This window comes from Eleginops maclovinus, chromosome 18 (genome assembly GCF_036324505.1).
Source record: "Eleginops maclovinus isolate JMC-PN-2008 ecotype Puerto Natales chromosome 18, JC_Emac_rtc_rv5, whole genome shotgun sequence".
NCBI lineage: Eukaryota > Metazoa > Chordata > Actinopteri > Perciformes > Eleginopidae > Eleginops > Eleginops maclovinus.
Window position 1 is genome coordinate 8,064,522 of NC_086366.1, and position 26,345 is coordinate 8,090,866.

The following is a 26,345-nucleotide window of genomic DNA, read 5'->3' on the forward strand; positions in this document are numbered from 1 at the left end:
GCACGTTTTTTCTCACTGTACGGAGGCTAACTTGTGTATTTACAGCTCTGTACTGTGTAAGGACAGTTCCAGCTATTACTGAGAAACCTTTCAGAATCAAATGCAAACATTTAGATGAAGCTGTGGCCATTTTAAGCAAATACAGAACAACTGCACCATGCTGAGGTCATAAAATACTTTTCTGTGTTGCATTCAAATCAGAAAGAAGCAAAACAAGCAATGATTGTGGTGTTCTTGAACCTTTAATTGCATCTTTTCCCTACCTGATACCTAGATTAAAGGTTTGAATTGTTTCATTACATTTGATGACAACCTCACAGGCTATTATAGTATATATATATAACCACTACAACTCTCTATAGCATTTCGAGTCTGTATAAGAAACCATATCTAGTTTGCTACTTATTTTTTTCGTCTTAATCAATTATTTTTGTCTTTTAAAACAACACATTTGACAGATTCCTATCGAAGGCTCCTATAACTAATAACCGTTTTCAAGACTAGAATATTGATAGTGGTATCAGCCTCAAAAGTCAGCTCTGACATCCAGTGCAGCTGTTTCAAACAGGAGTCAACAGACTTATGTAAAGCAATACATTGTCGTCCTTCAAATTTAGTCCAAACTGTCGAAATACAGCCGTTCAAAAGTTTGTACCATTTAATAACAAATACAGCACACAGCGTTGCTTAGAACAGCAACTTCCATATTCACATAGTAAAACATCACAACTAAAAGAAATGTCATATAACTATAAAACTATTTATAAAGACAGCATATTGACAAAAAGTAGCACGATGAAAACACAACAAAACATTTGCAAGAACAGAACTGGAGAATTTAAATTGAGTGTGATGCATTGGAGTGAACAAAGTAAGGCGTTTGTGGTGTGTGATGTGTAGGGGATCAGATCAGAGATATTAAAACAACTTGGACTCTTTAATGTAAATGTTTGTACTCTAGGGATTCCCTGATGGGGTTTAAGGATTGATCTGGAACCAAAGGACTGAATAGAGTTGTGTCAGCTTACATTAACATACATTAGCCTCGTGTAATTATCGTTTAAGCTTGTGACTTGGGGTTGTAGTTTTGGACTACTGTATGTTACCTATCCATCCATAAAAAGGTTATTTGTGATCTATGTGGCATTCCAGCTTCAGCTTTCAGATGATCAAGTCACTTATTTGATAAAAGATAGATTGAGTCGAACCTAATTTGCAAAACACGGGTATGTGTTTCTCAATGGAATGAGTCTTGGGTTTCACTCTTGGGGGTGTTTCCTTCTTTTGTCTACGGATGGTCGTCTGAGCTGGAGGAGCTGGGCAGAAGCACACACTCCTGTCGTCGGCTTCTTTTCCGCCGTCTGTTGGCAATCCGTAGCCTCCTGCGGATCACATCTATAGGGCACACACAGAAACACCCGACGTGAATGAAGCTGCTTAAGAATATGAACAAAAGTCACCATAATAGCAGCAGCTTAACAGGTTATCTTTGTGTTTCTATCGGCCTGTGTTCATTAGACAGGGGAAGTAGAGGAAGACCTGATGAACATTAGGGTTGCACATTTTATAGAGATGTAAAAAGGACTCATGCAGTATCTAAGTATTTGGTAAAGGCAGAATTTGTGACAATATCTGAATGAAGTACTGTTGAGCTGCAGGGAAGTCCTGGCCTACAAATGATATTATAAAGACTCAAAAAATCCTCTATATTTTTAATAATGATAATAATACCGATAATGTGTATACTTTTTTTTTTACATGGTCAATCCCTGTAATATTGCAAACCACGTCGCAATAGCACGCAAAATAATCTTCCATCCATCTTCTCCCGCTTACCCGTCAGGGCCGCGGAGGTAACAGCTCCAGCAGAGAGCCCCCAACTTTCCTTTCCCTGGCCACATCAGCCAGCTCTGACTGGGGGATTCCAAGGCGCTCCCAGGCCAGCGAAGAGATATAATCCCTCCACCTGGTCCTAGGTCTACCCCTCGGTCTCTTCCCAGCTGGACGTGCCTGGAACACCTCCCTAGGGAGGCGCCCAGGTGGCATCCTTACTCGGTGACCGAACCACCTCAACTGGCTCCTTTTAACTCGAAGGAGCAGCGGTTCTACTCCGAGTCCCTCCCGGATGACTGAACTTCTCAGCTTATCCCTAAGGGAGATGCCAGCCACCCTTGCGGAGAAATCCCATTTCGGCCGCTTGTATCCGCGATCTCATTCTTTCGGTCATGACCCATCCTTCATGACCATAGGTGAGGGTAGGAACGAAGATGGCCCGGTAGACAGAGAGCTTTGCCTTCTGGCTCTGCTCTCTTTTTGTCACAACGGTGCGGTAAAGCGACTGCAGTACCGCTCCCGCTGCTCCGATTCTCCGGCCCATCTCACACTCCATTGTTCCCTCCCTCGAGAACAAGACCCCGAGATACTTGAACTCCTTCACTTAGGGTAAGGCCTCATTCCCTACAAAATAAGCTTACTTTTTTCAAATGCCTACATTAAACAAGAAGGATGAAAGTTTAAATGGATTAAAACTGGTCTTGTGTATTGTGGTTAGTGCGGTGTTCCTACCTGCCACACTGTCATAGTCCCGCTGCGGGTCGTGCCAGTAGAGGCTGGGTGTGGTCGTCCAGTGGCGGTACAGCCTTGTGTGAAGAACCGACAGGGTCAGGAGGATCAGCAGGAAGCCCAGAGCCGCTGCAGCCCACACCGCCTCCTCCGTCCTCGGGGTTCTGGGCAATCCGAAGTTCACAGCAGTGGCCCCGGACCCCTCGCTGCACTCACAGTGTTCCCCTGCTTTGCAGCTGTCACAGTCGTTGGGCAGATAACTGACTGTCTGTGGGTTCGGAGACTTTGATTTTGAAACAGAATCAGAGCCACTCTTTTCACTTGTGTGGTGAGAGTGTGAATGCTTATGTTCCAACTCTCTTTCTTTAATGTCTAGTGCTTCGTTATCCTTCATTGTGTCATCTCTTCCCATCTTGTTCTGTTTGAGGCTGTGTTTAATGGAGTTTTTGTCTCTGTGTTTGGCTGTACCTTCATGTTTGGAGCTAATGTCCTGGGCTTCGGGCCTGACGGTGTTGTTATGTTCACTGTTCGCACCTTCGGCAATAACAACCAACCCAGCCGAAGGGTTTGGGTTTCTGGGGTCAGTATGTGTAGTACTGGTCTGCTGTGCTGCTGTCTGTAGAGTCTCAGGAGCCCTTAGTCCTGAAGAATCACTTCTAAGGGAAGTCTCAGACATATTTGACCCCAATAAAGGACTGGGTGTGAGGCCATGCTTTGTATTTTGGACCTCAGACTGAGCTTCATTGTTTCCTGCTGAAGGTCCAAGAGTGTTGTTGTAGTTCTGAATGTCTCTTGTCCTGCTGATGGAGGTTCTGTTGGTATTGTTTTGTTTTGTATATCCTCTTTCGTTTTCATCCTCAACATTATCCAGGTTTCCTTTATTGGCATCTCTTATCTGCCTGCGTTTTCCTTCCTCTTTAATTAGCTTCAAGCCTTTCTTCTTCATGCTGGATTCTAGCTGTGTCTCCATCGCTCCACTCAGCAGAGAAGAGATGGTCTGCTCACAGCATCGCTTCACAGACTCCTGGGGATTTACAACAACAGCATCTTAGATACAATCTACAACCGTTCTGAAACTACCCTTTTCACATAAATTTACCCCATGAAAATAAATAAAGTGTAAAAAGCTGCCTGTCAAGTTTTCAAACCTTCAGTTTTGCAGAGTGTTCCCCTGGAAGTGCACGTTGCTGCCGGTGCTGCTCGGCTGACCGGGTTAACAGCAGGTTGTATTTCCAGCTCTGGCTCACGCCACCAAACGTATTCCTTGTGGATGCTGTGGTTTCCAGCCAATCACAGATGTCTGAAGAGGCCGCTGTGGACAGCTCCAAAGTGTGACCCCATGACACCAAGGCAATTGGCTGAACACAGAGCAAACAGTCAATATACTGTAAGTATGTCTGACAACAAGGACAAAAAGGCTACCTATTTGTCCTGCTGCTCCTCAAACAGAGGTGTTTTAGTTTCTTTCACTGAAATGAAGGCGTGTATAAAAACATTTACTGTGGCCTAGTCTTGCTAGTCAGTGACACATTTCTCTATTTGTGTAAAGAGTCAAATTGAGTTAAATCTTCAGTTGTGCTTGTCATGTGAAGTTGGGCAGTTAAACAGGGGAGGTCATGCTTTTACTATTATAGCTCTGATGCTGAGGATTGAAATCCATGGAAAAATCAAAGCAGCTGAGACAGTGCCTCAGTTTGAGAAAGCGTGTGAAAACAGGCTCTGGTATAATATTTGTTCTTCTGTGCTGTTCTATTATATTTAGTTTTATCTTTCAATGTTTGAACACTTCTTGAAATCTTTGAATTTATCGCATTTTCTGTGTATTACGTTCTGTTAAAAAAGAGGTTTTATGATACGTAATCTTTGCACCTATATAAATTGTATGGGGTTTCAGTCAATCTCCTTATAACTCTGATTTGGAAAGTTACTATATGAATAAAGTATCATTAGTGTATAAGACAAGTGTGCAAAGTTCAAAATTGTTCAAAAGTGGACAGAAGATATACAGCCTGAAAAGTAAACAAAAATATTGGCGTTTTACTGTCCCTTCCTGCCTTTGCTGGGTAACAGAACAGAGATAAAGGGTTATTTGTCTCACCCTGTGTTTATTGAGCTGTGGATGTGAGGTCATGATGGAGTCTGGCAAACAGGAGCGGGCTAGGACAGACAGAAGTAAACGCTCACGGAGAGGAGAACAGGGGTGGTAGAGCAGAACAGTAGCTCCATGCTAGGAAAATAAACACAAACAAACGTGACTAGGTTTACACTTAAAGTTATGACACAATGACAGTAAGTAAAACTAAGTGCTTGAAATAATCTCAATCATATATCTTCTCCTTTTTTTTTTTATAAATGATGATTTTCATATGAAACTTACGTGCAAGTTATTGAGCCAACGTTGAGGAGGACAGTACAAGTACTCTCCGCTCTCTGCCCTTACTGGTCTGTAGGCTCCACTATAACACACATACACAGATACAAACACACATATTAACATCTTCAGTACATTATATCTTTATTGCAGTATAACAAAGCACAGAAACTGAACGTAGATAAGGGCTATAATGATACTTTTGTGAGTTTTTGTGACTAAAGGTTTCCGGCTTTTTTAAACATTAGAGTGTGACAGTATCTCCTATTTTGTGTTTCTTGACCAACTCACCACCTTTCAGAGCATTTGTATTATACGTACCTGTTGGGAATGGTATGGTTGTAGAAAATAGGTGTATCCATGCAGATCTCATGGCTGGCTGCAGTGAAAAGAAACCTGGTCAAATGAAGTTGAATCACTCCATCGCCGGTGTATACTATAAACACCTTTTCAGAGACCAACACCGAATTACTTTGCCCCAATTTGTTATTGACACTTTAGTGACCTCAATCTGCTGCACACAACTAACACATTTCAATACAACACCAAACACTTTTTTGTAAATTTGTAGTAGTAATGTAGACTTTGAATCTGGATGTGTCACTGAGTGTTATTTCATTGGGCTTTGATTTTAGGAAACAGTTATAGGCATACTGTTCGAGGTTCAAAGGTTGGGGTAAACTCTCAAATGATATGCTTTCTAAAGCGTTTACTCACCTCTGGATCATACACCGTGTCAATACTGGGAAGCCTCTGGAGATAAGAGACACTGGTTTAACCACTGATGCAGCAAACTGAGCATGCAAAGTAGGTTTAAGTACAGAGTACAGGATTAATCAGAACAATACTACTACTTGTACTTTGCCATGATTGTTTAACCCATCGGTTCTGAAGAAACCCATCCAAGCCAGTGATGGTTTGAAGATATTTCTAGAACCCTAATCTTTATTGTTAATATTGTAAATATTCTTCTCTCTTTTTGCACTACTTTATTTATCTTTTGCACCATGCATGTTGAGTTGTTGGAGGAGCACGCGACATAAGATTTTCATTGCCAACATATACGCTGTATCTGCTGTGCATATGACCAATAAAACCTTGAAACCTTGAAACAGATGATGAACTGGTTTGGTTGGTTTTATCCATATTTACCTGCGTGGACTCTGGCCAAATAGATTCTGGCCCATTCCAAAACACAGCATACCCAGACAGGTCCATTTCCAAAGAGAGCTGTCACACAGACATGGAATTTATATTTATTTATTATTTTATTCCACTTATTAAATGATTATAAAACAAAACAGAATAGATAGATAGATAGATAGATAGATAGATAGATAGATAGATAGATAGATAGATAGATAGATAGATAGATAGATAGATAGATACTTTATTTATCCCAAGTTGGGAAATACACAAGAATTACTTAAAGAATAGAGTCAAATACAAATAAAATAGAGATTAAATGTCAATAAACAATATTCTCAATAAAAAAACTACCTATATTCAGAGTAACATCATAAAATAAACAGATCAGAGAAAAAATATTTGAGATCCTTTTAAGGCCTAAAACTAATGAGTGACACACACCAAACCTTACTGTATTGAAGTTTAAATTACCTTTCCATTATCACATTCTGGAGGTCCGGAGACACCGCACCCACCCAAACTCAACCACAGCGCCGCCAGCAGAGTCACTATGAGCGGCAGGCACGTCGTTCGGCTCGGCATGGTAATTTAAGTATGACCAGACAAACATTTACAGTAGATAGCAGTCATAGCTCCCCTTTGGTTTTCTAATTACAGAATGACTGTCAAAGAACTGATCATTCATAATCACAAAACACACGTTTTCTTTGGCAAAGTCCCATAACAGAAGAGCAGAGACGCGCGAATGACGGTTAAAAGGTAGCACCGTCATGTTTCCTTAAATGTTAAGATAGAATTGTTCGACATTATAAGGCTTAACTAGTGACATATGCTCTGTTTGTTAAGGCGAGAAAAAAGTAGAAGAAAGTGTTCTACTTCCAAAATTTATTTCACTGTCGTTACACAGATGTAAAGTTACCTTATTGAAACACTACGTTTTGCGTATACATTTCAAAATAATAGTCTTAATCAGCTTCAACTTCATCAGCTATATTAATCTATTATATTTCTCTTGTTTTACAAACAATGGGCCCGTTGTGTATTTGAAATGATGTATTGTGGTTATGTTTAATCCAGTATCTTTCTTTTTCCCCCCCCCCCCCCCTTAATTCAATTTTAATTTACGTACCTTTTATTTTGGAAATACAATTCTATTTCCGGTATTAAGCGGTTTTTTTCTTTGTTTCTGGGCAACTTAACTACTCATCGGTTTAGTTACGGAAACACGAAAGGAACATAAAACAGAAGTGGGATTTTATTTTACCCTTTGGTCGAATTGACATGACATCATCTGGGAGGAGATACAGCATTATAATATGAATTGAACCAACCCTTATCACTAGTTGTAGTTATTAAATTATTATCAGAGATTAAAGGTAAAACGTTCCTTTCAGCAACACAGATAAGTACGCAGAAAGGAAAGTTAGGTAAAGGTTATCCAAGATGTGCAATATGATTGTTAATTTGAGTAAAAACGTTTGCAAATGTTATCACCGTCCCGTTTAACAACTAGCAAAATTTGACACGCTAATAGTAGGATGTGGTATGTTCCTGTAATCACAGGCAGTGGAACCAGCATTACCTGTTTGCGCAGGTAAATCAGCTAGTGCAGCTAAAATAGCCTACAATAACACTGGGTGTATACCGTTGTGGCTTTTTCAAAATAAAACAGACATTATGAAAACATGTAAAAATATAGTATCTGAAACATAAGTGTACAATCTGTCAGTTGTTGTGAAGCAAATCACACCAATTATAAATCAAATTGGTAGAGTTGGCACCCAACATGTAGTTAAAATGTATGTATTTTTAAGTTATATTTTATATTTTATTTCAAAGAGGGTTTTATTTTGAAACTTAAGAAGGTACATGTCTTTGATTCAGCATGTCTTGACACTTGTACTGTTTCCCCACCCATAAAGGTCTTATGCTTACAAACACCTCGTCTTAAGGCAGGTCACTGGACAGAGGAGAAGTCTGGACCTCGATGGAGTCCACCCTCCCAAAACGTAGGATGCATTTTCTTATTTTTGTTTTCACTATTATACTTGTTTAGTAATCTACCTAGTTTGAATATGGGCTTTAAAACGTTATGCATAGTCTCTTCATTAAATCAATGGACAACTATCATTTCAGGATAAAAGCTAATGATCCAAATTGTGCGTTACTGTTTTGTATAGGTGTTTCTATGACAGATATAGCCTAGCATATTTACACTTAACAAACACCACAAGAAACTCCTTGAACTGTTAAGGGTGTGTCATTTTTTTCTGAATTTGTTGTGAATTTGCTAGATTGATGGCAAAGGGCACCACAAAGTAATCAACATACAGTTACAATTTCATGGACTTAGCCCCTTATGTTTGATTTCGACCTCAATGTTTAATCTGGCTGTCCATTTAAGGAAGTTGGATAACAAGGAAGTGCAGCCAGCATGCAGAAAATAATACATAAGGTTGCTCAAGCTAAATTATTAGGATTCTAAACAAACAACAAAAAGGGATTTAATTAATTGATGTCTATCTCTAATTCTGTCACCCTTTACTGTGTGGCTCCAGCTGGAGCAGGCGCTGCAGGTGTTCAGCAGCCAGTAGCCGTCCCTCCTGGTGGTTTGCAGCCGCTCGCTGAGGTTCCAGAGCCTGCAGACCAGGGAAAGGTAGATGGAACCAAGAGTGAAAATGAACTCCCTGCCGGAGAAGGAGATGGAAAGGTGAGCAGGAGAGGTGTTTGGAAAAACAGAATCATCATTTGAATAATTGATGCATGGAGTCGTGGTGTCATCAAATTTCAATTTGCTTTATCCATTGGCTAAATTAAGTTACAATTGCATGTTCCATGGAGAGTTGCAATGATTATTTGTATTAAAGTAAAGAGATTAAGTGTGACTGTAACGCTTGCATCGCTGCTTATGTGTAACCATTCCAGCTAGACAAAATATCCTCTGCTTTCTCACTTTTTTTTGTCACACAAAGATGTTCTCACTTGACAGTTCTCTGTCATCCTCGGACAGCGAGGATGAGGGTATCGGCAAGAAAGACAAGAAGAAGAAGAAGAAGAAGCTCAAGAAAAAGAAGAAAGTATGTATCTCAAAAGCTCATATTCACCATTGACTATACCATGTTCAATCTATATTTTTTCCATCATTGAGTATTTTCTAAAAAGGTACTGTTTGGATTTTGTTAGGATACTCTCATGTCTTATTAAATCAAATCATATCTTTAAAACATTGATTTAATCAGTTGAGGGCATTGCCTTATTCCTAAGCTACACAAAAAACATAAATTTTGACTTCTGACAGAGAGAGAAAAGCTCAATATGGACTGCACCTACAGCCAGTCGAACCGGAGAGGAACTAGGAATGGATTTATTTGTTTATAATGCAGATCAACTGTCGTTTTTGCATAACTTGAATGGGTGTGTGTGCTTCTGGGTGTAATATTGGTAAAACGCCTATGTAGTGTTTAATATGTGTTTAAAGAGCCCCTCCCTTCTGCTGCAAGTAAAACCACCTTGCTAACAAAGCCTTGCTTTAAGTGTTTTTAGTGACTCATTCATTTAGATTTTCATTTATCACTTTCACCAACAAAGAAATGCATAACTAATCATGTTCAATGTTTACACAGAGTACAGTATAACTTCCCTAACTCCCCCGCCTCTTTCTCAATAGGATTCTGGCTCATCCTCATCTTCCTCCTCTCTTCTTCCTCCAGTGGCTCTTCAGACAGTGACAGTGCGGTAAGCTGTGATTATGGAATAGGTGCTGCTCAAGGCATGTCACACACCAGTTTTTATTCTTGATATTCATATTTCCTTTAAACAGGACTGCAGATGATGGTTTTACAGTGCAGTTTATGTATATCCTTCACATACATTCCTGCAGTGTTGCTAAATTAAGTCCCTGGCCACGAGCAAGAACAATTTCAGCTCATAGGGTCGATATTCTCTTCCAAGTATGTCACTGCCTCAGGTGAGGGTGTTGTTGAAACCATAAGCCTGTAGTGAGAATATTTAGGGTGGAATAGCTGTCACCGTATTTAGTAATAAATAAATGGGTCATTATTCTTTCTATTGGCAAGTTTGAAGATAAGAACATTCATCTTCCCCAGGCCTCACATGTCAATATTTACAACTTTAGAAATAGCTCCAAACCAAAGATAACCTACTAAACTATTTCACCGTTTGTCTTGCTTGGTAAAATGTAGATTTAGGCTCATGCAATAATGTTCTGTGCATGTGGGTGGAAAGCAGGAAACCCAGGAAAAGCAAGCTAATCCGCACCTGCAAGCTTTTAAGACAAGAGACAGAAGCAATTTTGCAGTTGACAAATGTGTTACCACCCGTTGAGTAACTTCTGACTGGACAGGTTATCATAAAAAACCATTAACGAAAAAAAGTGTACCTGTGTCGGGAATGCAGTGTACCCAGGGCTACAGGCAGAGGCTCTGATTTCCTGGATCTGATAGCGGGGGGTATCTCACAGAGAGGAACACACCCATTGACAATATGTGGAACAACTCTTGTACCTACAACAGAAAACCCTCACAAAACAATCATATGTAAACTACATCGCTTTGTTTAACATGGGTGCACCAAATATTACACATATATACGGGCTTAAATGCATGGTTACATATAATAGTGCTTATGCACCCAGTATCTTTGTAATAGTAGCCGTATGCACAGCCTGTGCACATTATTTCTCATGTGTTGGTTTTGGCTACATGTCCACAGTAGGTGTGGATGTTTGTGTATCAACCTGAATTGAAGGGTATTTGTTAATATATAACTAGTGGTAGGTGACACCCAAACCTGACCTAGATGACTCTATCTTTATATACATTTGAAAACAAGCTTCCAACATAATATATGCCCAGGGTGCGATTTGTAGGGGGGGATGGTGAGGATTTCCCCGCCTCTGGTTTTCCTATCCCTACCTCTGCTAAATTATTTTTATCTCCGGTGGGGACAAGGATTTCCCCCCCTTGATAGCGATGAATGCAACTTAACTGCTAGCCTACTTAAACTCTTGAAATCTAACGATCTTCAGTGTCTTTACATCAGAGTAGGCTATTCAGCAGCCTTCTGGCAGACGGTGCATATTTCTGAACGTCATCGAACACAAAAACATTGTAACATTTTTGTGCGGGAACTTCGCAGGAAAAACAGCGCTGAACCAAACATGAAACGCGTTCAGAGCAGCATATCATCTTACTTTACAGGACCCATTTGCAGAATTGTGGATAGAAGAGGGCCGAAATGCTGCAGACAATGCCCCGATAGGAAAAACGAAAAAGCCACCACAAATTTGTCACCAGAGCCGACTGTTTACTTTGTCTAGTTTTCCAGACCTGTCCCTGAGTGTTGACAGCACGTTGTGCTATTTAGTGAATTATTTTGAGTGTTTGATTTAAGTTAATTGGAGGGTCTTTTCATGGAGAGCATTGATGCTGTTCTATGGTGCTTTCTGCCTGTTAGTGCGTACGCATGTTTTTGTGACGTTGAATAGAAATCCATGTATGGGTTATTAAAAGTTTTGCCATGTTGTGATGGGGACTAATCCACGGACCCGAAAAAAGGGCCTGTCTACTTTTTGCGTTTTTTTCTCCCTAGCTATGCAAGTTAAAAGTCCAATGTTCTTGTCTATGAATAAATTAAAAAAAACATCCCCCCTCTGTTTTTTTGTCAAATCGCACCCTGTATATGCCCATACAACAGTGGAAGTTGTAAAAGTCTAAAAATGCCCTTACAGGAGGACAGGAAGGTGAAGAAGAAGAGGAAAAAGGATGACCAGAGAGAGTATGTCTGGGACACTGTTATCACGTGTAAGTAAAATACAGCATGTTTATGAAACCGGTGTATTTTTTCATTGAAACAAAAAATGAAGTCTCATGAGTTTAATACATGTTCAGGTTCCATTCATTCATTAAACCATGTATTCCAAATCATATTCCCACAAAATGCAAAGGATGATTTAAATCTGTGGTTTGCATTCAAACCTGGGCCTGCACATTCTGATATTTACTATCTCAAGTATGGTAATTTCCAGTGTATTTTAAAAGTAAACATATCCAAGATTTTCATTTTTTTAATGTATTTGTTTTTTGAAACACTTAAATGGCATTGACTTGTACTGCATAATATTTACGGCTGTATGATAGTTTTCTCTATTGTTAGACTGCTATCTTAATCAACCATTTGAGTATAAAAATGTGTTTCAGCTGACAATGCATGTACATTTGTTTTATTTATTCAAAAACTGTCTTTTTTTTCTTGTATTAAATGATTTCAGGCTGCGATGATCAACTAGAACAGGTGAGAGACATGCAAAATGAACTCTTTTTAAAAACAAACAGTTTGCTTCTAAAGTTGTCATTATATATTGTTTTCCATTTTCCTGCTTCAGGATTTCACCTCATCAGATGAGGAGGATGACAAGAAGAAAGACAAGAAAAAGAAGAAGAAGAAGGACAAAAAGAAGAAGAAAAAGAAGAAGAAGGTAAGTGCAAATGTCCATAATACAGCGTATAAGACATGCAAAGCTGTGCTGTTGGACTAACAGATGTAATTTAGTCAAAAAAGTAATGAAAACAAACATTTGAATACATTAACCCGTCATTTTTTTTAATGTCTATTGTACTCTTCTCTTTCCCAGGATTCGTCTTCATCTTCATCTGACAGTTCATCCTCCGACAGTGAAGATGAAAAGAAAAAGAAGAAGAAAAAGAAGAAGAAGAAGAAAAAGAAGAAGAAGGTAAGTGCAAATGTCCAGAATACAGCATACAAGCAAATCCAAACCTGTGCTGTCGGACTAGCAGACGTCATTTAGTCAAAAGTAATGAAAACAAACATTTGAAAACATTGAACCTTCATATTTCTGAATATCTATTGTACTCTCTCTTTCCCAGGATTCATCTTCATCTTCATCTGACAGTTCATCCTCTGACAGTGAGGATGAAAAGAAAAAGAAGAAGAAGAAAAAGAAGAAGAAGAAGAAGAAGGTATGGTTTATTTCATATACACATTTACAATATGAACATCGTTGGTGTCAGCTGTCTGTATTCCTGAGTGCAATTGGAAATGAGCAATACTGACACATACATATTTTTTGGTTCTTCTTTTAAAGGACTCCAGCTCCTCTTCCTCAGACAGTTCTTCCTCATCATCCTCCTCCTCTGACAGCGAGGATGACAAAAAGAAAAAGAAGAAGAAAGACAAGAAGAAGAAAAAAAAGAAAGACAAGAAAAAGGTAAAGTACTGACTGCGGCTCTGTACTGAGTAAATCCAGAGTTGGGGGATTCTGCAGAAAGTAGACGGTAATACCATTAATGCCAATCACATAATTGTGTTCTACATATGTTGTTTACTGAATAAATAACAATGTCAAAATTGTTGTATGCAAGAATTATAATTGTTTCTATTATTACATTTTTATTGACACAGGATTCTAGCTCTTCATCTTCTGACAGCGAGAAAGATAAGGAGAAAAAGAAGAAGGACAAGAAAAAGAAGAAGAAGAAGGTAATATTTTTTGTTTTTGAAAAAAGCCTGAGGTGACTCGATAATAATTTGTTTGTTTCAGGGGTGAAGCTGCTCGTTAACTCATGTAAAGATCGGAATAAATTCATTCTTTAAAAAGATGCTAAGTCAGGTCACATTTTTCTTTTTTGTTTCTGCTATCAAGTATGAAGAATATCTCCATGTCTTAGAGCATAACTGGTGAGCAGCATGTTGTTATTATAGACAAACCAGATTCCCCAGCAGTGCACACACCTTCTGAGAAAATGCGTATAATGCTTTTGTACCTGTCAGGGCATGAAACATACATAGCCCCAGCACAATTTCGTAACACCTCAAGTTTTGCAAAGCTATGTTATACTCCACTGCAGAGACAATGAATGGGTCTGTAGGTATGTTTATGATCTGTCAACAAGTGTGTGTTTAACATGTGCATGTACAACACATCTCTGCATGAAGTACATATGGTGAAAAAACAATACGCTTGAGATCGATTTTATTTGTGATTTTTCACAGGATGAACAGCAAAATGAGCTTTGCATTGCTCCATCTCTCTCAGCACTTTGTGAGTGTTTCCACTTTTTAGTAACAGAAAAAAACTCATAGTGACTAGACCCTTGATACACTAATGCTTGAATGTCTGCAGATGGTGAAATTGCAGAACCATGTGATGATGGAGATAAGAAGAAAGCTGCGGACAAGGTGAAACACTCTCAAATACTCTCTGCATGCCAGACATATTTGCACAATGGAACTACAGTTCATAATTAGCGCCTTTTTATCTCATGACAGGCCAAGAAAGAGCCTAAAGCAACAGGAGAAGACAAACTGTCCATTGTCTGGCCAGGTAAGGGTGCTGTTTAAGCGTTGGTTGGTTCATTTGAAGTATTTTTGTTTTGGTTGTAATGATGTTTTCTGTATATCAGAGGAAGCAAAAGCATTCCCTGGTTGTATTGAGGAAGGCAACCTGAGTGATGATGAGGGAGAAGGAGGGAAGGACAAGGAGAAAAAGAAGAAGTTGAAGAAGAAGAAAAAGGTGATAAAAAAGAGAATGCATTCGACTGTACCTCCTTTAATTAAATAAAGAAATACCCTTTTTTTACTGGTGTTACAGTGCATTATCACCACCATGTATGATGCAATGTTAACTATAGTAGTTATATTAGTACGTAGTTATATAACGGGATAAAGAACTGAATATATCCTGTCTTTCGCTCCAGGATTCTGGCTCATCTTCAGGCAGTGATGATGATAAAAAAGACAAGAAGAAGAAAAAGAAAAAGAAGGAAAAGGTATACAAACAATCTGTAAAAAATGTGTTTATAGTTGATTAAACATTTTTTCTAATCAAGTTGAACAAATACAATGGGCTGTATGTTGTATATTGACTTTTAGTGAATTGATTTGTGATTATCATAGTTTATTCGTATAAAACATACGCGTACAAGGTATTTGTTTCTTAGATATTAATAGGATTTGTTTTTTGTTTTCATCCGTAGGACTCCTCCAGCTCTTCCTCTTCTTCATCCTCTGATAGCTCTTCCTCAGACAGCGAGGATGACAAGAAGAAAAAGAAGAAGATGAAGAAGAAGAAGGACAAGGTTTGTGCCTTCCCCTCTTCATTTAACCTTTTTTGTATTTGTGCTGTTTAATATTATTTTATCGTTCTTATCGTTCTTTTCAGGATTCCAGCTCCTCCTCCTCTTCTTCATCTTCTGATAGTGAAGATGACAAGAAGAAGAAGAAGAAGAAAAAGAAGAAGACTAAGAAGAAGAAGGACAAGGTTTGTGGCCACAACACTTACATATATTACATTATTACATGGCTCAGTTGAATACTCTATTCTGATTGGTCAATTTGGACATTTCAGTAGTACAGACCGCTGTTAAGCACTATAATGACTAAAGGAGCATCATGAGAGAGAAGGCAAAAGAGGTTAAAAGAAGGAGCGCTGGACGTCAGATAAATCAGCAGAAGCAGATAGACAGGAAGTAAACGTGGACAGGAACACGATATGGCCTCTGTAGAGTTTTAGTGCTTGTTAGTGCCAGTATTTTGTTTTTATTAAAAAGGCCACCTAATTGTGACACCTGTAGTCAACACTGTATAAAGGACTACAATTCCCTGTGCACCATGCTCTGAAGAGACAGAGAGGGGCAACCTGTCTGCAAGAGGCTGTCGAGGCACAGCCTTTTTAACTGTTTAAGTTACCGTGAAAGCTATAAAAACCTATACATACAAAGAAATAAAGAAAGACCACCTAAGTTGTTTATTATTATTATTATTTTTTTCACTTTTATTTTTATTAACATACAGCAAATGAGGACTGGAGCAGCAAAAACACAGTCAGTGAAAACCAAATTAATAATATAGTACAGTACAGTTCACGATGTGCAGACTTCAGGTCAAAGCAAATAATAACTTAGTTGTTTATTATTATATTTTATTTTTGCCTCTTTTGTTTAATTTGTTCCGACTATTTGTAAAGGCCTGTTTTCTTTGTTAACTGTGTGAAAAGTTAGGGGCAAAATTCCGGCCAACGCACATCATAATACTGTATCATCACACCATCGAAGGCCAAGCAAGTCCTCAAAAATGTAAAACAAATATAAAGGAAGGAAAACTCGTTATAGCTGTCTGTTGAAGGCGTCTAAATGGCTTAATGGCAAACAAGGGAAGGAAGCCACGACAGGATGTGTTAGTGGAAAATAAACTGTGAACAGACTTGGACCGTCACAGAAAACATCAATCAGAGCTGCCTTCATTTAAAATGATGTTTTTCTTGTCGGAGTTCCAGCCGTTGGAGCACCGTGGAACAGAGTTTTATTATCTTATCAGAAGCAATACGATCATTTCAAGTAAATAAAATCATTTCAATAATATTGGGAGTCAAGTAGTTTGAGTAGATTGTAGCCGTGTAGTAAATGTTATTGTCGTTGTGCTGTTTCATCTTATGCTCTGCTCTCTCGGTCTCTTTACAGGATTCCAGCTCTTCCTCCTCTTCTTCTGATAGTGAAGATGACAAGAAGAAGAAGAAGAAGAAGAAGAAAAAGAAGAAGACAAAGAAGAAGAAGGATAAGGTTTGTACCTTAAACACCTCTTGTTTATTACTCTGTTGCACTTGTGATTATTATTATTTCATCCTTCCGCTCTCTGATTTTGACAGGATTCCAGCTCTTCCTCATCCTCTGATAGTGAAGAGGACAAGAAGAAAAAGAAGAAGAAGAAGAAGAAGAAGAAGGTAAAACATGTGATAACTCTTGTGTATCTTTCACTGCTTATTGTTTTAATGGAATAACGTCACACTTCTGATGCTCATAAAGACAAAAATGCCCTTTTGAGACTGACTGCCTGACATCCATTTCTAGAAGTGCAGCTCTTCTGATGATAGCTCCTCCTCTTCCTCTGATAGTGATGATGACAAGGTGAGTTGACACGTATGATCGCCACTATTTGAATTATACATCTACCCCCAAGTTTAGAAAGATAAACAGCAGCACAACTCATCATTAGTGTATGTCTTTTGTAACTTTAGAAGAAAAAGTCAAAGAAAGATAAGAAAAAGAAGAAAGATAAGAAGAAGAAAAAGGACAAAAAGAAGAAGAAGGTGAGAACGTTTCCCCGTTTGTTTTTCCATTCCAAGTTTTTGGTTGAAAATAGGAATTACAAAATTTGATAATTGACAACTCGTACTATTGATGATATTTGGTTAATCGTGGAACGATTGACAGGTAATTATTACTGTATGAATAATTTCCTTTTCTGTCCAGGATTCTTCCTCTGACTCCTCCAGCGATTCTTCTAGCGGTGATGAGAAGAAGAAAAAGAAAAAGAAGAAAAAGGATAAAAAAAAGAAGAAGAAGAACAAGAAAGATAAGAAAAAGGTAAAGCTATGTGAAATGTTGTGTTTGACAAATATAGCCATCTGCATACATAATAGCAGCCCACTGCTCCAAACACAAGGATGGGACACAATCAGATTGTAAATTTCTTCTCTTCTTATTCATCTTATATTTACATCCATCAAGGACTCAGATTCTTCTAGCAGTGATGACGACAAGAAGAAAAAGAAGAAGAAAGACAAGAAGAAGAAAAAGAAGAAGGACAAAAAGAAGGTACTTTAGTGTGCCATACGTAAAAACACATTTATGGTATTTTATTTCAGTTCATGAAACAAAGACGATGGAGCGTTTGATTCTTTTACATTTGTGCAGGACTCGAGCTCCAGTTCATCTGATAGTTTCAAGGGCAGTGATAAGGAAAATAAAAAGGACGAGGCAGACAAGAAGGACAAGAAAAAGGTAAATCATTACTCTTGAAATGGGACAGTTTCTAATGTGAAGGTGATATTACTGATTTATTTCCTGTTTGGCTTTCAGAGTTCAGGTTCATCGGGAAGTGAAACTGAAAAGATGGTAAGTTTGGTTTTCATATAAACCTTAAATATTATGGGGATAACACATACAAGGGATTTGCTTTGGTGCATAATGGTGCTTTCATAAACATCAGAAGAATAAGTATGTTGTAAAAAAGACACACATGTGTAAAATGTTGTTGTTCAAATGTTTAAAATGTATAGATAAGTAAGTAATTGTCAAGTCAAGCAGATATTTCCCCAAGGTAAAACAAAAATAGTTGTCACACAGTGGAGTCGCCTTCTTCTGAATGGGCCTGATTTTCCGTATACAATGCCCTTCATGTTGTCCTGTTGATACGTTCCAGAGAAGCCCTCTTGGTGAAATAAGCGGCGAGCCAAAAATGGAAACTCCTGGCTCCGGTGGGGGCGGACTTTCAGGTCCATGTAGCAGCTTCTCTAAGCCTGCTGGTGCTCCTTCCGATGCTCCTGTTGTTGCTCCAGTTGGGGCTCCTTCTGGTGCTCATGTCTCCTACGTGTCACTCCCATCCAAACCCCTTGTAAAGCTGGATCCAAGTCTCTCAGCAGCCTCCAAGCCCTCTCTCCCTGCCTCCTCCTTCAGTTTCGGGGATAGGGCTACCATTCGCAGACCTCCCAGCCCCATGGAGTCCCTGATGGGGAGCCCAAGGAGGTACGGAGATGCAGGGACCCGTTCCACCTCCCACCTCTCCTCTAGTGACCTATTGAAAGGCCCTAGGCCTTACCAATCATGAGATGTCATAGATCAAATAAGATGTTACTGACACAGCTTACATGACCCTTGAGGATGTTATGATGATTTATGCTCTAATGATGCTTTAAGTGCCTTCATTTTACGCAACAAACTGTTCAACTTTAGGAAGATAATTACCCCATGAAAAATGAATTGAATTAAAAAGTATGAATAGCCCTTAATTAGCTTTTTTAATTGGTAAGACTAAGCACATTTGTGGCAGAATCGTCATTTTATAATCACATGAAATAATTCAAAATCCTTGCTGTGCAGAATAAAAAAAACACCATTTTATTTGTTTTGTTTGCTGTCTACTTCTTATGTTGCCTTCAGGTACTCCATCCAATCCCAGGGTCTGCAGGTCCGAAGCGAGAACTGAGATGATGGTCACTGTAGCTGTTTAGCGTCTTCGGATGTGGACATTTACATTGTGCTGGAGCTTCTGAATGAAGAGGGAAATGGGAATAATCCCACCGTCAGATGTTGTACTAAAGTAATAATGTTTTAGGTTTGGTTTATATGACGGTTTTTAATACTAGCGAGATACTCACCAGAAACATTGGTTATACATTTTTTTTAAAAGGCTGAACATTTAGCAGTTTTACAACCTGCACGCTATAATGAGGTGCTTCCTCTCACATTTTCAGAATGTTGGTCCTGGAAGTGATGTTATTGAACTTAAAAATAACAGGAGCTGGTAACAATATGACAAACACAATGTTCTATGTTCTGTAACTTCAATTTATATTGTCAGATGATCCTACATTGGATCACAAAAGTGCATCTTGTCCCCCAATACTAACTTTTAACTATTTAACATTTACAGACTTATAGTTAGAACTGGTGCGATTTTCCTAACAAATATTCTAGATTTTAGAACTTTCACCTTAATTAAAAAGGATTCAATTAGTTGTGAAATATATCACGTTCAAATCAGAGAAATGGTCAATTAAGTGCTAAATGTATCGTTTGGTATTGATGATAAAGGTACACGTTAAACTCAGATTATGTACATTTTGAAAGAAAAAATAAAGTCCAAAAAATAAAAGTTAAAGTTGCAATAAAACGCAACCTCACCCAGTTTAATGCACTCAGGTATTATGTTGCTGCTTAGGACATTCAACTTGTATCCATTCCACCCTTCAATAAAAGTTATCTTTCTCTGCAGGTTTATGGTTTGTGTTTTAAACAAACAGTTCTTAAATTAAATATCTCCACCTGCAGTTGAAAGTAGCTCCTCTCGTAAAGTGGCTGGGGGCGTGTTTTGGTCACGTGATTGAGGTGCGGTTTATCCAGTTTCCTGTTTGTGTCACAAGCAGCAGGGAAGGTGTCTTGTTGGGAAAAGCTCAGCAACAAAAATGTCTTTCGATCTGGCGTCAGGTAGGCACAGATTTATGTTGACTTTATATGTATTGTTTGTTTTGGTTTAATTCAACAGCATTTCACAGCCTTTATAGGCTAACATGAAGAGCAGCAGGGCTTTTTTTTTAGCACGTTTTCCACCTGACAGCCTAATTGGTTATCAATTTACATTATGTATTAGAAGCAGAATCTACTACAACTGCTCTCCAAAGAGGTTGATGTGTCACTCAGATTGTGTTTGACATCTGTTTTGTTTGTGTGCAGCTTTAGGTGGGGGGGAAGAGGATGTGAAGAAGGGGGAAGCTCAGAAGGATGAGATTAAGTTGCCCTGGAAGAAGGACAAGGTAGGAACTTTGCATATTTAAATCCAACAAACACACGTTGCAGATATAATGCATACAGTGCAATTATTTGGCACTGACTGTTGATTTTAGATGTTTTTGTTGTAATTGAAAAATGAGTTGCTTGTCTGATGAATCCGATTCATGTGCTGCCAGCTCATTTGCACACTGCATTCAATTCTTTGCTACTCTACATTGATCAATAAGTATTTGAATCAAGCACAGTCCTTAACAAACCCCAACACAATCATTGTCTAAAGTCAGCTTTTGCCATTTGTAGGGAGACTGCAAGGACAAGTCCGACTCAACACACAAGTCTGACAAAGATCACAAGTCTGATAAAAAGCACACATCCGACAAAGACGACAAGTCCCACAAATCGCATAAATCTGATAAAAAGCACAAGTCTGACAAAAAGCACAAGGACAAGCACGACAAAGACCACAAGAAGAAGGACAAGAAGAAGAAGGAAAGGAAGGAGGGACATTCATCAGGCTCCTCGTCGTCTTCATCCTCCAGCAGTGATGATGAGGTAGGTCTATTGTTGCTGGTATTAGTTTGAAAGACCTCATTTTGTAAAAAAGTTCCCATGATTCACTTCCATAGTTTGTTGTTATTTAGACTTTTTTATGCAAAATGTGATAAAATGCAGCTGAGCAGGAAGCATACCTCTCACACCTCATTTCAAAGGTCAGCTTGCATAGATAATGGTCTGAAACAAGACTGGTGGAACTTGTCTTACAGACAGTGCCAGATTTGAGTGTGTAGTTTTTATTTATAACTTGCGTTGTTAGTGAAACACCTTCAAGATCAGCAGATTCATCGTTAGCTTATTAGCCAAGCTCAATTTTCTCAACTCCTTGGGGCTAAAGTTGTTTAACTTTGTTGAAGCTTTATTCAGGAAATGTCACGTTTGGCACATTTTATATGAATGAATAACGAAGAAAGAACCAAGCCCAGGGTGGAAGGCAAACAGGTCAGATAGTAGAGTAATAAAACAGGTGTGTTGCCCAATTACCTCAATGAAAGAGAACACACTGCTGAGTGACCTCATGCCTTGTCTCCTTTTTGGCTAACACCCTAGAAAACACCCTAGTGAATGTATCTGTGCTAACATTGGGCCAGCAGCCAAAAAAAGTGAAAGGAGTCAGAGTAGTTGAGCAATTACACGATTAAAGGCTGCAAATCAATCCCTCCTGTCTGTTCCATTTCCCTTGGTAGTTTTCTGTCCTTAAGCTCATGGCTTTCATTTAGGTGCACTCTGCTGGAAGAGCTGCGGGGAGCCTTGTTTCAAGTGAACAAATACAGTGTGTACTGATAGGAACAATGGAACAGCGTGTGATGTTAGGGGAGAAAGATCTGGAAACTTAAACATGTTTTATAATAAAGGTATATTTTAACTGTATGTGAAGGGGTATATATTACAACAAAATTAGGAGAAGTAAACTCTAGACAAACGGTAGTCTAGGCAGGAAATTGTATATATTACTCTTTTTTGTTTATTACATTTTTTTTCTTTCAGTAAATGCCGCTGATCTGAAACCCAGGAGTGTTCATCTAACAGCTAAGGTGAGTTATGATTGTATGCCCTGTCATCAATAAGTTCTCACTACAGGGTTTGTAAACATTATATTTTTAAATATGATATGACCAGCGATTGTATATATTCATAACTTTCAAAATCAGCACATCTACATCTATCAAAAAAACTAACATCATGTTGATCATTTTCAACCTGTATCAAAAACGTCCTAAAGCCAAACAATGTCAACTGTGGACTTACCTGGTAGTTGGAGTATAGTTAGTATAGTATTTATTCAGTGATCACATTGTTACCCCCTCATCCCATACATGTTGTTCGCTTGAACCTACATGTATGTATTGGTACATACTACACCATTAGTACATGCTGTAAAGTGTTTGCTCTTCCTGCAGTTACAGCTTTGTCCTTGTTGTCCTTTCAGGATTGATGCTTCCTGAGGGACCGACCGGACTGCTCTGTCAGTCTCTTGTGATCTGAATAAACTAAATTAATGTGTTTGTTTGAGTGTGCAATAGAGCCAAGCTTTCTCTGTGTCCTGTCATTGATGTCACTGAAACATGCTGGTGCTGTGTATACTGCTGATTAATTGAAGTAAATGTTTTAACAAAAAAAGGCTTGTTTGTTTTTTTCCCCCTCCAGTTCTAAATAAAAGTGCATTATCTTCACCACAAGGTGACAGTGTTGTATATAATAAGATACTTTAAAGTTCAAATACATATTGAATTTATATTTAAGGATTAAAAAATATGGAGAATGTTGTTACTTTTCATTGCATTTATTTTTGTTTTAATGCCAAAATAGAAATAGATATATTCATTTATTCTCAGAAAAAGACAATGTAAGACACAGTAATCATGCTGTAGATCGTGTTTTGTCTCATGTGCTTTGTTGTATAGTGATTGATCGTTTTCCTTTATATCGTGTTGAGGAAACTACAAATATATTTATATGTATTGTTACTACATTTTTAAAGAGAGGTACATTTCATTCAATTTATTTTTCTGCGGTTGTTGAGGGCAAGTTCGTTATTGAATATAGACTTACAGAAGGGTAAAACACTTCTGTACTTTACTAAGATTGGCTACTAACCTCTTTTACAGAGCTAAGTGACATGTTATTTAAATGCAGCAGTTAGGGTTTGGGTTATTTGCAATGTTTTATATGTTCATTGCATGCAGACTGCAACTTTTCAGGTACCATTGCCCTTGTTTACGAAGGGTTTTTCAGAATGCTGTTAAATGTGTTGAGCTGCATGAATCCAATCTGTCCTCAGATGACGAGAGTTTCTTAGGAATCAGAGATAATCATACAGTATGACTTGGAAAACAAGATGCTCTGCATTCTCTAACATCTAGTTTTCATTATTGGAAATACGCACTGTTCCTTCTAAGTATAGCTACTGTTGTAGAGTCACACCCTTCTACCCAGGCTGCACCTCTTATCCCCAGCAACATACAACACTATGTTAGTAAGACAAAGTACCAAACAAAAAATGTTACTTTTCAAATAACTATTTTGGAATTATATTAGAATTTAAAATACGTGTTCAAAAGTGCAAGTACATTTCCAAAACTACTGGAAGTGCCGCAGTTTTGAATGTCTTGTTCTGTACTGTTTTTGTTGTACACCCACAAAATGAACCTTGAAACAAGTTGTTTTCTTTTAAAAACGGGTTGAGATAATCTAACTACACTGGCAGATCGATTTATCACCAACCAAGAACTTTTAGAACTCAATTAATTTTCAATAAAAATGCTATTTAAAAGTAATGCAAAGGTGATAAAAAAAAACCAATGGCATGTAGGCCTATAGAAACACTCATAAAAGGGCTTTTCAACTTTTCACTTTAAGAAGTACTCTATTTGAACTTCTCCTGTATTTATAATATTGACAACTTTGTACTGTGCATTCCTAAATTTAATATCTCTGCCTGCACTTGAACATATCTGCCCTGCAGTAAATACGTTTATATCAGGTTACAATAACAAAGGGAGCGGTGGTTGGGGGTGTGGTGAGGTTATGTTTTGTAGTTTGTGTGGTTTATATAATTACCTGTTTGTCAGTCTCTGTGGCCACTTGTTTGGTGAAGCGCACAAACAGGAGTCACAATGGATTGCCCAGGTAGGACTAACATTTACTTTCATGGTTTTTAGAAGGAATGGTTTGAATGTTAATGCGTGTGTCTCTGTCATCGGGCAATTTAAGAGCAGGATTTGCTCCTTACATCTTAACTAATTATTCAATGTATGTTTGAAAAAGGCAGTCACAGAATTATATTTGTAGCTGTACTCATGCAAGAGTTCAGATTCATGAAATAAATCTGATTTTTATATCACGTTTGCTCAAACCTAATACTTCACCCCCTTATCATCCGTACAGGTGCGAAGAAGAAAAACAAGGTAAGAGTTTTTTATTTGATGTTCATACGTGTGGTATGCTTTTCCTTGTGTTTTAGCAGTTAGCTGTTTATAATTGTGCTTCATCTGCTGCCTTTTACTTCCAGCTCTTCAGCATAAAACTCAACACAATTCTTACTCTATTTTTATGAATTCTCATTACAAGAATCAAACAATCCTTGAGGCTAACCCAACACAATCAATGACTTATTAAAAGTGACCTTTTGTGACATTTTTAGGATGGCAAGGACAAGTCTGGAAGTAAGCAAAAGTCAAAGGACAAGGAGTGCAAAGATGGCAAGAAGAAGGATAAGAAACACAAGGAGAAGAAGGATGGGAAGAAATCAGGCGACGACTCTTCTTCATCTTCTAGCAGTGACGAGGTAGGTCCAATTTTAGATGTCAGATTTGTTTCTCTAATTTTATTTTTTACATCTTATTAAACATGGCCTTTCTGTGTTTAATTTTCATTACCCCTCAGTGCTCAGTTTGTGAAAGTGTTCCCATGTTGCTCAATAAATGTGAGAAGGCAAAATGCAGCTCAGTGTGTAACAAAGCTGTCCCACCTTATTCCAAAGGTTGACCTGCGTAGAAAAAGTACAACAGGTCGTCGCTGCAATGAGCATCAGCTGTGACACCACACCCTCTCAATTGTGTGCTACTTTTTATTTATAGTGTATACTTAAGTCAAGATAACCCTCCCAGATCTGCAGATTAATTTTAAGTTTACTAACTTGCAGCCAAACTGCTGTCTGACACCTTTGGGCTAAATACATTTCACTAAGCGTTATACAGGGAGCAGATCATGTTGGTCACAGGTGTATTAATATTGGGTTTACCATGCAAATGATTAAAGCAAAAGAGGAACAAACCAAGCCGTGGGTGGAAAAAAAACGGTCAGATATAGGGAAGTCACAAAGGGTTGTTATTTTTAACCACATGAATTAAAGTGAAGACGCTGCTGTCATACCTCCGTAACATTCCTGATAGAAAAATGAAAGTCATTGTGGTGCCTGCTTTGACTCAGGCTGCTGCCACAAAGATTCATACATTAAAGATACAGCATTGGCTGTGGCCCCTAAGATGTTATTGAATAAATCATGTATCGTTTCTGCAGTAACAGCATTGTCCTTTTGTCATTTCAGGAGTGATGCATCCTGAGGGACCGGCCTGCTCTCTCTCCGTCTCTTCACTCCTGTTGAAACAACTATACTTCCTGTTCTTTCTTTGGTGTCCTGTAAACCTTCTGGTGTTGTGTCAACAAATGTGTTGATTCCTAGAAGTAAATGTTCTGACGAAAAATGTTCGAGTTATTCTGTCAAATAAACGTTATTTCCTTCACCACACGATGGCAGTGTTTTTATTTGTATTCAGTCAATCAAAGTTTAAGGTCCAAAAAATACATAAAAGTGCAAATTGATTTTGATCAATCTTGCTAAAATTATAAATATATAGTTGTCCTTGGAAAAATAATGCACACATTGTTTGGGTTTAATTACATGAAAAGTTTTTCTTAGCTCTTGAGACTAAAAATATAAATAAGGTAAATAACACGACTAAGTACAATTTGACATTACAGTATCTCCTTGTAATAACATGAATAAATGTATGCATAATCCACTTCGGCAGTTGACAGACAAATAAACCCCACCACAGACTTAACACAATTTGACGTTATAATTATTGGCTTTAGGAAATTGTGTTTTTTTAACTCTAAGTAACCTGAACAATATTTTAAAAAGTCGTGAGTTGAAGTTTTAAACAGAACCTTAAATGTAAGAAATAATAGTAAATAAAACAAAACAATTTACTAAATCAAAAACGAAAAAACATGTGTCATGTTCTCTCACACTGTGCTTCGTTCTCTGTATCAGGCTCAGTTTGTTCTGTTTCATGTGTTATATTAGAGATCTTTTTCTCATTCTGCTTGTATCTATATTGTACATAAAATAACAGAGTGTCTTTCTTTCAGAAATGATT

General features: G+C 38.1%; 3 protein-coding genes across 4 annotated transcripts; 2 read left to right on the top strand and 1 right to left on the bottom strand.

Annotated features, from left to right (window-relative positions):
- Positions 1–220: 220 nt before the first annotated feature.
- Positions 221–7,032, bottom strand: tp53i13 (tumor protein p53 inducible protein 13). 2 transcript variants are annotated; one of them, XR_010167896.1, is made up of 8 exons: positions 6,554–7,032; positions 6,086–6,163; positions 5,255–5,686; positions 4,940–5,018; positions 4,661–4,789; positions 3,711–3,920; positions 1,837–3,586; positions 221–1,395 (listed from the first exon to the last, which is right to left on the bottom strand). XR_010167896.1 is itself a non-coding variant. In XM_063906730.1 (8 exons), exons 3-8 carry the CDS (start codon positions 5,293–5,295, stop codon positions 1,289–1,291), a joined length of 1,587 nt encoding a protein of 528 aa, XP_063762800.1. In that variant the 5' UTR covers positions 5,296–5,686; positions 6,086–6,163; positions 6,554–7,028; the 3' UTR covers positions 221–1,288. The 2 variants fall into 2 exon arrangements, 1 of the variants encoding a protein (XP_063762800.1); XM_063906730.1 differs by having other exon boundaries at positions 2,566–3,586; positions 6,554–7,028.
- Positions 7,033–8,069: 1,037 nt separating this feature from the next.
- Positions 8,070–25,711, top strand: LOC134880446 (cylicin-2-like). Its single transcript, XM_063907386.1, has 34 exons — positions 8,070–8,091; positions 8,641–8,792; positions 9,055–9,159; positions 9,713–9,817; positions 11,832–11,904; positions 12,372–12,394; positions 12,486–12,578; positions 12,735–12,833; positions 12,988–13,080; positions 13,206–13,328; positions 13,523–13,600; positions 14,114–14,162; positions 14,244–14,299; positions 14,390–14,444; positions 14,524–14,633; positions 14,818–14,889; positions 15,097–15,198; positions 15,282–15,380; positions 16,579–16,677; positions 16,764–16,838; positions 16,966–17,022; positions 17,133–17,204; positions 17,368–17,481; positions 17,626–17,712; positions 17,812–17,898; positions 17,977–18,012; positions 18,320–20,103; positions 20,350–20,429; positions 20,707–20,958; positions 21,949–21,995; positions 22,391–24,090; positions 24,349–24,368; positions 24,605–24,748; positions 25,511–25,711. The coding sequence occupies exons 1-27, from the start codon at positions 8,070–8,072 to the stop codon at positions 18,722–18,724; spliced, it is 2,541 nt and encodes an 846-aa protein (XP_063763456.1). The 3' UTR covers positions 18,725–20,103; positions 20,350–20,429; positions 20,707–20,958; positions 21,949–21,995; positions 22,391–24,090; positions 24,349–24,368; positions 24,605–24,748; positions 25,511–25,711.
- On the top strand, positions 20,082–25,000 carry LOC134880447 (putative uncharacterized protein DDB_G0292636). Its single transcript, XM_063907387.1, has 5 exons — positions 20,082–20,103; positions 20,350–20,429; positions 20,707–20,958; positions 24,605–24,748; positions 24,944–25,000. The coding sequence occupies exons 1-5, from the start codon at positions 20,082–20,084 to the stop codon at positions 24,998–25,000; spliced, it is 555 nt and encodes a 184-aa protein (XP_063763457.1).
- Positions 25,712–26,345: the final 634 nt, after the last annotated feature.

What these genes read in the sequence shown, in the direction of transcription:
- tp53i13 (XM_063906730.1), bottom strand. Translation starts at nt 5,295, where the DNA reads ATGGATACACCTATTTTCTACAACCATACCATTCCCAACAG. An exon ending in GTTGGCTCAATAACTTGCAC is followed by an intron (nt 4,790 to 4,939) that starts GTAAGTTTCATA and finishes TTATTTTCCTAG; the next exon opens with CATGGAGCTACTGTTCTGCT. An exon ending in GGACTATGACAGTGTGGCAG is followed by an intron (nt 1,396 to 2,565) that starts GTAGGAACACCG and finishes TGTGCCCTATAG; the next exon opens with ATGTGATCCGCAGGAGGCTA.
- LOC134880446 (XM_063907386.1), top strand. Translation starts at nt 8,070, where the DNA reads ATGGAGTCCACCCTCCCAAAAC. An exon ending in AGAAGAAGAAGAAGAAGAAG is followed by an intron (nt 13,081 to 13,205) that starts GTATGGTTTATT and finishes CTTCTTTTAAAG; the next exon opens with GACTCCAGCTCCTCTTCCTC. An exon ending in AGAAGAAGAAGAAGAAGAAG is followed by an intron (nt 16,839 to 16,965) that starts GTAAAACATGTG and finishes ATCCATTTCTAG; the next exon opens with AAGTGCAGCTCTTCTGATGA.
- LOC134880447 (XM_063907387.1), top strand. Translation starts at nt 20,082, where the DNA reads ATGTCTTTCGATCTGGCGTCAG. An exon ending in GTCTTTCGATCTGGCGTCAG is followed by an intron (nt 20,104 to 20,349) that starts GTAGGCACAGAT and finishes GTTTGTGTGCAG; the next exon opens with CTTTAGGTGGGGGGGAAGAG. An exon ending in CCTCCAGCAGTGATGATGAG is followed by an intron (nt 20,959 to 24,604) that starts GTAGGTCTATTG and finishes TGACATTTTTAG; the next exon opens with GATGGCAAGGACAAGTCTGG.